Source organism: Saccoglossus kowalevskii, chromosome 8 (genome assembly GCF_978046115.1).
Source record: "Saccoglossus kowalevskii chromosome 8, keSacKowa6.1, whole genome shotgun sequence".
Taxonomy (NCBI): Eukaryota; Metazoa; Hemichordata; class Enteropneusta; family Harrimaniidae; genus Saccoglossus; species Saccoglossus kowalevskii.
Genome location: NC_140648.1, coordinates 40,252,628 through 40,268,313, shown reverse-complemented (window position 1 = coordinate 40,268,313; position 15,686 = coordinate 40,252,628). Strand labels below are relative to the sequence as shown.

Here is a 15,686-nt window from a genome sequence, read left to right as displayed (position 1 = left end):
ATACATGAGTATGGCTGTTTCCCTGTCATTCTCACTTACACGAGTATGGTTGTTTCCCCGTCATTCACATACATGAGTATGGCTGTTTCCCTGTCATTCTCACATACATGAGTATGGCTGTTTCCCTGTACGTCTCACATACACGAGTATGGCTGTTTTCCTGTCATTCTCACATACATGAGTATGGCTGTTTCCCTGTCAGTCTCACATACATGAATATGGCTGTTTCCCTGTCAGTCTCACATACACGAGTTGTCCTGTACTTTGTTTAGTAATTCGAACTTCCCAGTTTGTGTAAAAAAGGTGAGTTTCGCGATTTCGACATCATTATTTGCTAAGGGATGGCCACTTAGGTATGTGCTCTGTAACTTCAAATGAACCTAAACACTTTAGGTAATCAAACAAAAATGAACTTGTACTAAAGTACAAAAGGTACGTCCAAGGTCTGCATTTTTTCGTAGCATAAAAACAATTTACTCCCTCGCTTATTGTGACACCCTCAAATCAACTGATTTCCATTCCCCTCAAGGGTCAAAATGGTATGTGCCTCCATTTTTCCCCACAATTCGAAAAAGTTTTTTTTGCTTGACATGTTCATTTGCCTTCAACTGCGTTTCAGTGGCTGTCACAGTCGTGTTCTGAGTCTTGCCAATAACATTTTGGTTTAAATTCACGTAGATATCACAGAGAAAACTCAAATTTTCAACTAGAGCTAATTTGCATAACAATGTTTTTGCCCTTGGGTGCCATATTGGACACCGCATACAACTAGGGAAATTCACTCGCAGTAAATTGCATTCGCCATGATAGGCAAAAATGTATTTGCACTAAAGTACGTTCAAGATCTGCACTTTCTCAAAGCATAAACATGGTTTTTACCCTTGATTACTAAAATCAAGATATAATTGAGGCAGCTATCGCCGCGGTAAGTAGTTTCCCCCTTCTTGGTTATGATTGTTGTCCAAGTCAATCACGTCCCAAATTTTGGTTCCCGGGCACGCTAATAAATAAGCAATATTACCGCTGGGCTGAATCAATGATATATCACCCAAAAAATGGATGATTGGGGGAAAATTAGGCGAGGGTTGTCCGAACCCGCCAATCCACATAGTTCATACCCACCATAGACTCCGGTCAGTCAAAATGACTATTTTGAACTGTAGGCATTAATCAGCGATTCTGCCGGTGACGGAGAGATAGAATCCAGGTCAGGGGAAGCCCTATGACCTCAAGATTCTTTTACCCCTTACGTCACAAACCCACTGACCGAGGCCACCTGGCAGCGCCACAGGTAGCCGTCCATCACTCTGGTTCCTTTCTCTCCGCCTCAAGGACTTAGACCAATGCGACGGAAAGAGTGGAGAGGTTGGAAAGGACCCGGAGTCTATGGTGGGTATGAACTATGTGAATAGGCGGATTCGGAGAACCCTCGCCTAAATTCACTACGTTCAATTACCCACCATAGACTCCGGTCAGTCAAAATGACTATTTTGAACTGTAGGCAGAGTCAGACACCAATAGGTGGCAGGTTTTTCCGAGCAAACAGAAAAAAAAGACTTTTCCCCAGTCCGGGATGAAAACAAACCCAAAAACCTAAGTTAAGACCCAAGAAGGGTGGTGTCTTACCTTGTCTGTGCTGTCCCCGAAGCAAGAAGCCAATGCTGCTATGGTGAAAGCTAGACCCAAGCCGAATTCGGGAGTGATAAGCTTGAAGTAGACCGAAACAGTTCGCATGAGGGTGTAGGTCGACAGAAGCGAAACCTGGGAGCTTCCAGGAAGTGCTAGTGAAACAGACAATCTGCCCGAAAAATGCCGAGAATGACTTATCGCCTATGCGCAGAGGACCCTGCGGTCGTTCGGGCTGGGTCAGCAAACAAGGCCTGACCCGCTACGACGGGGCCTAACCTGAAGAGACCCTGCTCAATAGATTGGGTGTCTCTTAGGTAGTAGTTGATGAAGAAGTTCTACGTTCTCCAGAAGCCTGCCCTCAGAATGTGTATGAGGGGGCACCTGACGCTAGCGCTAGTGAGTTAGCAATCGCACGGATCTCATGTTCTCGTACTTGGTGTCTCTGCAAGGTCTGTGTTGAAGAGGATAGTGTATTATAGACCTCCAGTACAGTCGCAGTAATCCACCTGGAGATGGAAGTCGGGGAAGCCGGCATATCATGTTTGCCAGGGCCGAAACACAAAAACATGTGTTTGGTTCCCCGTCTGGAAAACCTGGTACGGTTCACGTAGCAACTCAGCGCTCGGACCGGGCAGAGAAGCAATTCCTCCTGATCTTCCGGGCCGACAATATTTGCCAGCCAGGGGATGACGATCGGTTGACGATCGTGTTCTGGGATTTGGCTCTTGGCGAGAAACCTGATTCGTGTCTTTAGTACAACTTGATCGTCCATAAAAGCGGCACAACCGTCCGCGAAGGACAGTGCGCCTAGCTCTGACCGGCGCCTACCTGAGGCAAGGGCCAGTAGGAAGACTATTTTCCACGTCAAAAATTTGAGTGGTGCTGATTGGAGAGGCTCAAAGGGCGTTCTGCTTAGAGCAGACAACACAGCCGACGAGTCCCAGTTGGGCAGCTCCCTTGTATGGGGTCTTGGCGTCTTGAAAGCAGTAAATAGTCTCCTAATAATAGGACAATCGACTAGTCTTGTTCCCGTACGTTCTGAGTGGTGGGGGACAAGACCGACCTGTAGCCAACACTTGCTGAATAGAACAAACCCACTTCGTCAAACAGGTGAACGAAGGAGCCTGCTACCTGGCCAATAGAGGGATGGTATGGATCAATCTCCCTTCCGCTACACCAATCAGGGTATGCTTGCAGCCTAGAAAAGTAGGCCGCGTAGGTGGAATCCCTGTTTGCCCTGGCCAGGACGTTGGCATCCCGCTCAGATAAGGCTTTTGTATGTGCGGGTCTACTGAGAGCCTCTATGCATGTAAGTGATACCTGCTGGGCTCGTTGGTAGTGCGCTGTCTGGTTGGGACGGCAGGTCCGGTAAGTCCGGAAGCACTGCTGGCACTTCGACTAGCATTTCCAACAGAAGTGGAAACTAGGCCTTGATTGGCCAATTGGGTGCAACCCATGATAATATGTGGGTGTACACCTGTCAAAGTTTTCTCCGGTGCCCGGTGAACTTGCGGGAAGGGAGGAAAGGCGTACACAACTAAGTGGGTCCACGGGACTAGCAAAGCGACCCTGGCCCAGGACCCTGGAGTCAGCAGGAGTGTTACGTACGTCGGGAGCTTGGCATTCCAGGGTGCGGCAAAACGGTCCAACATTGGACCGTCCCATGGCCGAAACAGCCTGGAGGCTACCTACTGGGGTATCAGCCACTCCGTGTTCTGGAGACGGAGCCGCCCTGAAAGGGCATCGCCAGACTTTTCCTCACCCCTGGAAGGTGGTGTGCGGTTAGCTCCACATTGTATTCCAGGCACCAAAGGAGGATTTTGCTCCGCTAAGACTGACAACGATGTGGAATGCGTCCCCCCCTCCTTCTTGAAGGAGACCACCGCTGCGTTGCCTGTGCATAGCAGGACTCTGTGGTCTCGAACTACGGGTAGAAAGCGTGGTAGTGCTAAGTACACTGCTCTCAGTTTGAGCCGGTTGATATGGTAGTCCCGAAACTAATGCGGAGGCCATATCCTTGGGCTTGTTGGCCCAATAGATGCGCTCCCCAAACCTGGGGGGAGGTATCTGTTACCAGAGTCATACCTGCGGTGAGCGGGCCCAAGGGGCTCCCCTGTCCGAGGTTGGCCAGTGACGACCACCAGGGCAGAGCTTCATTCACTTGGTCCAAGATCAAAACCCGCCTATCTAGTTCCCATAGGAGAGCTCGGCGTTATAACAAGCGTTATACCAGGCGACTGCATAGTGCGGCCTGGGGAACGACCCTTCGAACCGAGGTCATCATATCGATGATCCGCATTAGTTCACGGAGGGACACCGAGGAAACGCTGACTAGGCATTTGGCTAGGCTGCTTAGCGCTAAGCAATATGCTATAAATAGCTAAGCCAAGCTTACCTCTGTGTCAAAACTCCATGCCCAGGGACACCAACTGCGCGTTGGGTCGGGTGGGACTTGTTGATTTACCAATGAGCCCAACTGGTGAAGTAAATCCCGTGTTAGCCTGACGCGTTTGGCTATTACCCCTTGCCAGAGTTGTTGGTAACCGGAAGTCTGGGTACGGATTGAGGTGTACCGACATCTGGTGAAGCAGCAGCACTACCTGTTTCATCACTCTGGTGAACATGTAGGGCGCTGTGCCTAACCCGAACAGGGGGGCACCCGAAATTCGAAAACTTGGCCCAGCTGGGCTCCCTTCCCCCATGAGGTGAGTTCCCCAAGGCCTAAGTTGTGACCAGGCCATTCATCGAACACGCAGTGTTCTCCCCAGGCCTTTCAAGCACTGCGGGCCCGCGTCGCTTTTGTTTCGCCTGCGATCCTTGAAATCCTGCCCGCGATGCTTATTCACGTTGTATTGTTTACAAGTGTCAGCCTCGTCTAGCACATCTTTAAAACAATAACATGTATTGATCGAAAGGTAATCTCGCCTTTGTACATAGTTAGCCTTACAAAAACAGTGATAAAAACGGAAGTCTACAAGAAGTTACCAAGTCTATCAAGGGTGCGGAGCAGGCAAACCCAAAATACTAGGGTAGTAATAATTTGCCCATTGCGTCGGGATGGTCTATCCCGAGTTGCTGCACTGCGATTAATTGCGTTTTTACTACTTCATCGCCAGTGACACTAATTACCAAGAATTAAAAAAACAAGTGAAATTAAGTCGCATCGGGGAAAAAAAACTGTAAATAAATCGAAGTAAAAATTATTCAACTGCAGACGAGACGGACAAGGAAAAAACGAACCCTGACCTCTAGAAATACCTCATTCATAGTGCGTCATTACCGAGGAACGCCACCCTAAGGCGACATAACGCATGTAGTGACATCACAACCGATGCATGCTGGGTTACAGCGGAGATTTTGACTGAGGTAACAAAGATGGCGGCGCAGAGTGCATGTTTTTCCGCGATGTTTAAAAACAACATTTCGTTGGCGATTTTGATGTAATTTCTTAGTTAATCATCAATGAATCGTTTTAATTAAGCAAACATTCTAAGTTTGTGTATTTTTAAACAAAAAAGTCAGGGACCGATGATCGCAACAGCAGCGGTGAATACCTGTTCAACGCAATGCCGTCAGCTGACAATGTTACGGTGATCGTAGCGTTACACAAATAATAGATAGATCAATGAAAAATCGCTGACTTTAGTTTTGAAATGCCGTTGTAGAAAAAAAATGTCATTATTGATTTATTAATTTCTTCATACAGATTTTACAAATTTAACAAACAAATCCCCCCGTCGTATGAACTGACAGTAACATTGGCACTAAAACTGACTGTACTTGTACACAAAATAATGATGAACCAGTTACCTCCACGGATAAACAATATATTTACTGACTGGCTATAAGTATTGCCATTTCTTTCCTGTTCTATTTCAAACTTTATTTGACTTGATGCACACATAAAACACAATGAATGTAAATGATAAAAAATATATGAGATATGTATCAGTTCTTTATTTCAGTTAAAATGTTTGTTGGGGAAGCTAATTATTATGCAAACAAAATTATGCAAATAAGATGTATTGTTATGTAAATTAGCCGCGATGCTTGGCTTAGAGTCTGGGGAGAACACTGAACACGTGCCTACACTAGGGGGTGTCGCATGTAGATGTGTGGTGGCCCACCAGTAAAAATGTCGCCTGGTCTAGGAGGCTGGTGGATTCTGCCTCCAAGGTCTCCAGAGTGCTGGTCACGCATAATAATGTGCTCAAGCAGCTCTGCCCTCAGGGCTGGATGGGTAATCTTCAATTGGCAAAGACACCCATGGAACGCGGCTATCCCCCTTTGCCCGGTTTGCCAAACTCGTGGTACCGGGGTCTGGGGAAGGAGCCTTGGAATCCGGTTGGGGGAGTTTTGGTCTCATCCCACGCTATTGGGTCTGATCCCAAAACCACACCAACCGGGTAGCGTTTGGTCCAGCAGGAAGTGTTGCCTAATGTTTTCCCCACCCAGGGGCCTTAATCATTACATCCTCCACGGCTGACCAACGCCGCCCATCAACACCGTTTGCATGCTCTGCGCCCCAATCCGCACTAAGGAGGACAGGGAGAGACATGCCGACGGGGTTGCTTTGGATCCCGACGCCCCTGATCCCATAAGCGTTGAAGCAACCTTGAAGCGTTGAAGCAACCACCCAGGGGCCTCAATCATTACGTCCTCTGCGGCTGACCAACGTCCGCCCATCAACATAGTTTGCGTGCTCTGCGCCTCACTCTGCACTCGGATGGACAGGGAGAGACGTGCCAACAGGGTTGCTTTGGATCCCATAAGCGTTGAAGCAACCTTAGGTGGTCACCTTAGGATCAAGGGTGGGGGTATATACATCGTATCACTGGGATCGCTGATACTCCGCCTCACCCCAAAAGCGTGGCTCACCGAGTCATACAGATGGAAGACTCTGAGGGGCCGCCCGGAGTACCGGCTGTATCCAACGCGAGCGAACTGCGTCTCCTTTCACTTTAAATATGTGAGAGGGAGCGTGTTTGACTGTGCGTCTCATGACAGGGTCGGTTCCCTCTGGGGACGCCCGTGGATCGGTAAGAAAGGAGTCAAAACCCACAGCGAGGACCGGACACAAGGATAAATTTGTTACCATTGTACCGTTACTGCGTGACGAACCCTAGCTGGTTGAAAGTGGGGGGGTCAACGTGTGCCCTGCCCTGAAAGCCCTGCCCCGAGATCAGAGTCTTGGCTGCCAGCACCCCGTTGGCATTCAGTGCCCAAGGATCCAGAGAAGGACCGGTGCAATTAGCCTGAGCCTCGGCCACCCCTCAAAATAGTGGGAGAGCCGTGACTGGGAACGGGGGTTCCCGGAAGAGTCATGTTTGAATGCAAACATGCTTTCATGTCTCTTCCTGCTTGCCCACCGAGGGGACACAGTGGAGACAGCTCGCTCCGACTGCGTCTGATCTACCCAGCCTGCCAGGGACGCAATTGCCCCGACAGTCCTTCGACCAAAGCCCTCAACTCGGAGGCAAACCCAACGCCGTGCGAGGAAGGGTCCACAAAGAGACCCGCAACAGGCCCCATAGGAGGAAAGCCTCCAGGGGCACAGCCTCACTGCAGCCGGTAAAATCGGGTAAAACACTGCCTGAAAAAACAGACTGTGAGGATGCCCTCCGATCAGCCTGGGAGACCGAGAAAAATCTCGGTACCTCCACCGTCGGGCCTCTTACTCGATGTCCCGGTATGTGCCGCCATGAGGTGCCGCCATGAAAACCAACTGGTTACGTAGTGGCGCCGGATTTTAATTTCTTCATTGTGAAAAATACTACACACAAAAGGGAAAACGACACGAGGTTAAGAATGACAAGGAAAACTTATCCTACCCGCTACAATGTCGGATGCCGTGCAGCGGCAACAACCCAAGCTATAAATCCGGACAGGAAAAAAAAAGCAGGTGATCCAGCAGAGCTCGCTAGATTTCATCTCCACTCGAGGCGGAGAGAAAATCAGAGTGATAGACGGCTACCTGTGGCGCTGCCAGGTGGCCTCGGTCATGTGGGTTCGTGACGTAAGGGGTAAAAGAATCTTCAGGTCATGAGGCTTCCCCTGACCTGGATTCTATGTCTCCGTCACCGGCAGAATCGCTGATTAATGCCTACAGTTCAAAATAGTCATTTTGACTGACCGGAGTCTATGATGGGTAAATGAACATAGTGAATTTGTTTCTTTTTTATTTCTTTTTTTCTACCTCAACATTTTTCGCTTGGAAAGGTACAATGTATTCACACTAAATTTTGGATTTGGTAAATAATCTATTACCCTTTGGTTATTACACAGAGGCTATAGTTATTACAGGTATCACTGACTTTTTTTGGTTTTGCGGATGCCTCTATCCTATTTTTGGCCTCGACCTTTTTTCGCTCGAAAGGCAAAAACTATGTTTAGACTAGATTATCAAGGACACAGGTCATTTGGATCGGACGATTTCTTTTGTTTCCAATTCGTTGTATGCCTAGAAACATGGCAACATTGTTTTTGGTGAATATATAACATGTTCTGTTCCAATAAAGGATTTTGATATGCATAACAATTCCTTGATGAAACTTTTCCTGTACTCTCTAAAATTTGACAATGCCACTAGCCCAAGATGGACTTCCTGTTCAACACGTTGTTGAATGTTCACGTCACTGTACGTAAAAACACAGTCTCGAACCTGACAATTTTAAAGTTCAGAGCATTAAGCAAATATATGGAAATACCAGTTGCATCAATCATGAAGATTGATGATTCGACTGCTGACCGGGATAGCTGCATTTAGTGTTCTTTTCTATGCAATATAAAATCATAGCAATGCTGCGGGCGGCGAAGGGTGACAGATTGTTTTGATTCAACGGCTCTCAAGCACCGGGTCTCAAGCCCGGATCTCAAGGTCGGACTCTCAAGGCACAGCAACTGACATTTCCTGACCTATTTTTTTACTATTCTGACGTGTTCAGGGCTGTATATAACAGTCAGACACTGACAAGTGAGTACTAGTAAACAGTCCGGGACATAGTCAATACAAGCCAGTAGGCTGGTTGGCTATCCGCTCCGCTCAAAAATCAAGCAACATGCTTTTGACTGTTTCCATGGTAGGACATGAATGTGAAGCTAACGTCGGTTTATAACTAAATAGGCCCTATATACGAAGTTCGCAAAAAACATTCAGTCTTTAGAAGTCACTTAGTTTATCACTAGGACGTATTCTGCTGTTACATTTATTATTTCCAACCATTTCTAGCATGAAGGCAGCATTTACAGTTCATTTAAAGTTCAAAGTTGCGTTGGGGTTACGTGATACAGTGTAACAATGTCGGTGCCACAAAACGAAACGAAACGAAACCCTAACCTTAAATTTTGAACGACTTCAAACATGACCAGACAGCAATTTTGGAATTGTTGAACACTGAATGCACTATTCATTTCGTGTTTCACAGTGTGAAATTTTCTCAGATATTATTAGGCCAATGAAAAAAATGTGAGTTAGGGTTAGGGTTTCATTTCGTTTCGTGTAAAAGACTAAGCCAGAGCCAGTGATATCTTACCAGTGCGCAAAGTAGCCAATATAAAAAGCATGATCATTTGAACACTGCTATTACAAAACTGGTAGGAGGTAATGAATTTTTGGCGAAAGTATTCAAAAATCAGTTTTTGGCTGTTCCAATGGCAGTGGTGGGCCAGGATTTTTTTCCAATCAGCGACGGTACGACCTACCAGTCAAGTATGTACAAAATCAGCCAAGCCAAAAAAGAACTGTGTGTGTGCTGAGAGTATTAGAGACACAGTAAACATTAATTCAAAATTACTTGTACTTGAGATATTGAAAAGCTGAAAACTAATTATGCAAATCAGAAAATTAAAATGAACAGAGTGTAAAACTAATAAGATCTGCCGATGTAACAGATCATTTATGTACCAAATTTCATTGAAATGTGATCAGAACCAAAGAATTATGAAATTCATATGAACAGATTTTTACCCAAAACTGATCATATGTATCAACTGTACAAAGTTTCATTGAAATGTGATGATTAGTACTTGTACAGTGTGAAAGTTGAAAATGTATTAATTATGCAAATTAGGAGATTAATATGCATGAATATATACCAACAACTAATTGGCTCTCTGCATAGTTAGATTCATTTAAAGATGATGATTAGTACTCGAGATATCAGTGAAAATTTGAAAATTACATAATTATGCAAATAAGTTAATTAATATGCACAATTATTTACCCCAAAACAATCGATCTCCGCATAGTTCTTGAGTATCTATGTTTCATTGAAATTGAAGCATTAGCTTATTACTTGAAATATCAAAAGCTGAAAATAATTTATTATGCAAATTAGGTAATTAATATGTACTGATATTACCCTAAAAAACTACTGTGCAGTGTTCTATGACATCTAGGTACCAAGTTTCATTGAAACGTGATGATTAGTAGTTGAGATATCAGTGGAAAAGCCGAAAATGTACTAATCATTATGCAAATTAGGTAATTAATATGCACAGATTTTCACCCAAAACTAATCAAAACCTGGCATTAGTTAAAAGCATCTATGAACCAAGTTTCATCAAAAACCAATGCATGGTTTTTGAGATATCAGTGGAACAGACAGACACACACACACACACACACACACACACACACACAGACATACAGACATAACACACATACAGACAGGGTAACTGCAAAGTTTTTCCAACCGTGCCCCTCATCAGTGAATAGCCCACTTTCGAGATAAACAGCCGCTGGCGCGCCATCATATTACGTGACCAACAAGTTTCCCACAGTGGGGCCATATTGAAGTCAGCCTAGCCTGTGTATGTATTTACGTTACGACCTCATCAATCTAACCAACGCTAAAGGTATCATTTTAATCGGAAAACAGAACAAGACAACGCAACATGCACTGGCACCACTTCGTAAGTTCAAAATGTCACCCCAGTCAGTGACAGTAAATATTGAACAGAAAATCGCCGAAAACAAAAAAAAAACACCGTCACCAGTGTTAATATAAAACAATATAAATGTTAAAGATGACAACTTGAAGAAATAAATACCCAATTAAAATAATAACAAATGATGAAATACAGTACTCATTTCGACCAACCTTCTGCTTAATTTCCGACCGCACGGTCTTGTTCGACCGGAAACCGCATTTTAATCTTTTTTTTTCGCACGCTCATTGAAAACATTGGCCGCTCGCCCAAACACTGATTACTGATACATGAGTGGTCGAAATGGTGGTTTTGATAGTAAAGTGTGAAAATATTAACCAGTCGGCCATTTTGAATCTTATCTGAGAAACAAAATTATTTGCATCAAGGTCCCATAATGTCTAATGTATATACCAAGTTTGAACAAAATCCATCTGTAAACAGCCAAGAAATGGTTGATTTTTAGAATTTTTTTGGCACAAAAATGGCTGCCATTCAGCCATCTTGAATCAGATCTTGAAACAAAATGATGTGCATCAAGGTCCTATAATGTCTAATGTATATACCAAGTTTGAACAAAATCTATCAGTAAACAGCCGAGAAATGCTTGATTTTGATGATTTTTAGCACAAAAATGGCCGCCATTCGGCCATCTTGAATCAGATCGTGAAACAAATTGACGTGCATATGTATAATATCATGTATGATGTATGTGTGAAGTTTGATTGTGATTGGTCCAGGCATTTCTAAGATACAGGTCCGGACGCACGCACAGACGCACGCATGCACGCACACATGGAGGTCAAAACATAAGACTAAAAAGTATAGCTAACTCCTTTTGACAGAGTGGAGAAACGAGGAGAATATTAATGATTAATTCCAAAAATAATGATACCAAACCCTTGTTGCTCCAAAGGCGGTTGGTCTGGTAAAATTTGACATCCAATTTTCCAAATTAAGTCACGATCAGTTAATGAGCTTGACCTATGCGTACCATAAAATTATTTCCACAAAACTCTTTTCGAATAAAAATGGCCACAAGCCCTGAAAAATCGAACAGAACTTGACATGTATGAATTATTTATTTCAGAAAAAACGTGTCAAATTTAGTTATAGTCATAAATAATTGCTGACCAGTCAAGAACAATTCGAAAATCAGGATTCGCTCGGAAGTCCTTCAGGGCTGAAAATCATCGACCCTACTCTGGTTTACTTTATTTCACAACTTGGCAAGCAAAGAAAACTGATTTGCTGATTTCTTTTCTTTTTGAACTGAGGTCAAATCCCACCCGTTTGTCAAAATATACCGATTTTTTTCAGTAAATAATTTTGAAGGCTACCACAGCACAAAAAAACTATGTGAATCGACGACGGAGATTGGACGGTATGACAACCCTTCAACAAGCGTCAAATATGCTTTGTTACAACATCATTAATTGGCTGAAAGTCACCTGATCGGAGCACGACCTGGGTCACAGAACCATATTTGTCCTCCTCTCCCGCATGGTTTCCTTTTTACTTCCTCTGTCAATCCACGAGCGCGCGACCAGTTATCTCAAATTGACTAATAATGTGAATGAATCATGTGATAATAAGCAGAATAAACAGATTAATCAGAACAAATAATAGGTCACTCATCAATGTGACAAATAAACACTGGGCATGGCACAATACAATCAGAACTATTTTCTAAGCCGCATCACATGCGCTCCTTGATAGTGTAGAACTATTTCACAACGCAGCAACTTGTACATGTATGTACCATAATAACTCTATTAGGCTGATCAGTCATAAAACAATGTATCCACTATGTCTAGCTATCACAGAAATTACACATGGTTACATAGGTTACAATTTTTGCCTCACCATACATGTGATAAATACTATAAGACTTATCACCATGGATACACGAGTGTGAATCTCTCTAGGAATCAATGAAAACGTCCTTGCATTTGCAGCAATGCATTGCTGGTATTTTTACATTTGGTTTCCTTTAAAGCAGTACAATTGTGTCACGTTCTGCATTGACACTAAATCAATGTACTCCAAGTCAACAACAGTGCGCTGCAGAAAATTAACTTCGAATTCCAAGACCAGCAAAAAAAAACGTGCCAGGAAATAGCTGCAGTTCTGTAGCTCACTTGGTTTCGCTATCGGTTATTTCGTTTGTCGTGGTGTTAACGCAAAACCATTTCTTTTAACCTCCATGGTCCAGCGTAACCGGTAAGCTTATAAAACTATTGAACTGATCACTGCAGGACAGGTAACATACTAAAACACAGACACCCACGACTATTAGTTAACTAAAGTAGGTATTTGAAATGTATTATTGAAATATTACCTTTGTCAAAACCATGATATCCACGGTTCTTGGCCCTTTCAAATAACGGAACATCCGACATGATGGTCAGGTGACAGCGTCACTGTTCTTCTGTTTGACCTTTTACCCAGAGTTAGCGGGACCAGCACAATACAAACGTGACCTTGATAATAGGATTGTGTTCAAATAATAGAAGCTGACATTTTTGGACTAACATTATGTAAACTGAAACACAAAATACAAGTATTAGATGATTACAAAAGAGGCTATAGTTAATATGGGCAGATAATTTGCTGGAGCCATTGGTAAATTTATGTAATTGATTTTGCTGTGACAATGTATACATGTATGAACAATTATGTGAATATGGTGTTGTGTGTTATAGGAAGTAGGTGATGTCTTACGTCTTTTGGTTATGTCATTTGAATCAAGAGGGTTAAAGTACTTGATCGGAAAGAATGATTATATTTGTTCTTTGGCAGTGAATGGCTTATTTGTACTTGACTGTGACCCACCCACCACTCGATTGTAATTTGGCCAGCTGCTATTAGACATCACTCAGCATGACTAGTTGGAAGACAACCATGTAAAAATAGTGTGAATAGAATAAACGTCTGTAATGAACAAGGAAAAAATAAAGTTTTTATTTTTTATCTTAACCATCAATATACAACAAGTTTACAAAAAAATTCGAGTAAGAATAAAGTAAAAAGTTGAAACAATAGGAGATACAGGTGATGGTTGAATTATCTCGCCTGGAAGAAAATAAAAAAACAAGTGGTAAGGATTATATATTGTAATGAATGATTTGAGTAAGGTGTTGAGTAGAGGAATGTTCAATAGGAAGAACATTGTTGAAATGCTTTGGATATGATTGGACTTTCCATAAATTAAATCTTGAGGCACATTGTAAATAACTAGTGAGAGGATGCTGAAAGCACTACCGTGCATTCAAGCATCCTCTCAATGAAAACACAGGTTATGCACATTATAATGAGGTAATTAGTGTTGTAAACTGAGTGTCATGATTAAATCTGGTATGATGTGCATGGAACGACTCATGGTGCAAAAGCAGATAAGTGTCAACAGAAGACCCAAATGATAGGTATCACCACCGACCAATTTGGTAGTAGTCATATTGCAGAAAATACTATATCTTGTTGTTTTCAATAAGTATATGTGCAGCAACAATAAACTGTACAAAACCAGTGGTTAACTGTTTACAAGACAGTATTATAGACCCATATCATGCAAAGTTACAGGGTGTTGTACAAATATACCCCCTTACTTTTAGGCTATTGTATGTTCATCCAACTGTCCATTCAGAATGAATAAGAAATAAAGTAGGTGCAAAGAGACTATATGGAATGTAATTGTACTTCATAGAGTTATCAATGATGATATCAATTCCATCAGACTGATAGAACCGGTAAAAGTAATGAATTTATCGCATGGCAATGGTAATGTGTCATCTGACATATAACCGGAGTGAATTGACCATGTGCAAAAACAGCATTGTTGGTTTGCATAAGACAGCCCACACACATGCTATAAGGAGTAAACTTCTTGTATCACCAATGACAAGGCTGTAAATGAGTCAACATCAAACCAGAAACATAGAATGTAAATGCATGGACCTGTTTGTACAGAATCTCAGTTCATCCCTCATTATTTATGTGGATCATGTTAAAAAGATCTCAAACCATTATGAGGCCAATGAAAAACAAATTTGGTGTTTCCAGTATTAGAGTAAAAACTATTGGGTAGTTAGGCAGGGATTTTATTATTTTAGATTTATTTTCCCCCCAACATGTTCAGTCTATATCAAATACAATCATTTTAAACAATTTTTTTTACATGATGATATTACTATCAAATTTTGTTTATTTTAGAAAAAGGTAACTCATTTCCATAAAAATAGAATTAATAACAAATGACAACACATGTCATTGTTTAAGGTTGAGGTGAGTGGCATGAACTGTTGATCAGTGGCACCATTTCAAAAATGGCAGCTGGCAACAGAAAAACCTTCACTGATGTACATGTGTATGTAGTGAGCACAAGGAATTGGCCCCTATCAGTTTCTGCCTAATAAATGACAGTTATGTACATTCCTGCTGTGGCCATTTACCTACAGTAGCAACATCACAAGCATGATAAAAGCCCCCTGATGTACACATTGCAGCTCTTGCCGTTTCTTGCATGTGACAAAAATCCGCCTAAATCACAAGAAACTTGTAGTGAGCCAAACAATGATCATGAAAAAGTAAGAATGAATACAGCCAGCCATGCCAATGTGGTGAATCAAATGCAATTTCTTGCATGACTTTCTGCTCAATATTATAGTGTGTGGTAGCCTATGCCGAATAATCAATGGTGTGGTCACAAATGATCATGAAGATTAATCATGATCACATACTTCATATACATTATAACATTACATTAATGGGCAAAGACTATAAATCATATCCATGTCCCTAGACATGGCTACATCAGAGGTCATCATTTTGCCAATGCCATTCTTGCATGTCATTATTGCTGGTTGCATAGACTATTAATGTACAAGTAATTACACATATCGGCCTTAATTGGTTTTAGATGCTATTTTATTGAGAATCAGATGCATCGCGACAACTGTGGCGGTGGTAATTGTTACTAGTCGCACCGTGCACATACATCATATGAGTTCACAGGCCATAGGCCTAGTAAATCGCTGTCATCATTTATATACGATGCAATATTTATTTTTGGTCATTAGTTTCTCTGATTCATGACATCATGTGCCAATAAATCCTGAAAATTGGCTTTG

The 15,686-nt window shown here is 42.6% G+C and overlaps 1 protein-coding gene across 2 annotated transcripts in view; it reads right to left on the bottom strand.

The window, feature by feature from the left end:
• LOC100371309 (serine/threonine-protein phosphatase CPPED1-like) overlaps nucleotides 1-15,686 on the bottom strand; it is a 36,083-nt gene that overhangs the window by 19,891 nt on the left and 506 nt on the right. The window contains exons 2-3 of one of the 2 annotated variants that reach the window (XM_085502608.1): nucleotides 13,282-13,632; nucleotides 12,899-13,102 (exon numbers count right to left, since the gene is read on the bottom strand). In XM_085502608.1, the coding sequence (XP_085358734.1) occupies nucleotides 12,899-12,959 (61 nt within the window). In that variant the 5' untranslated portion in view covers nucleotides 12,960-13,102; nucleotides 13,282-13,632. The remainder of the gene's footprint in view (nucleotides 1-12,898; nucleotides 13,103-13,281; nucleotides 13,633-15,686) is intronic. The other variant, XM_085502609.1, reaches the window with a different exon arrangement.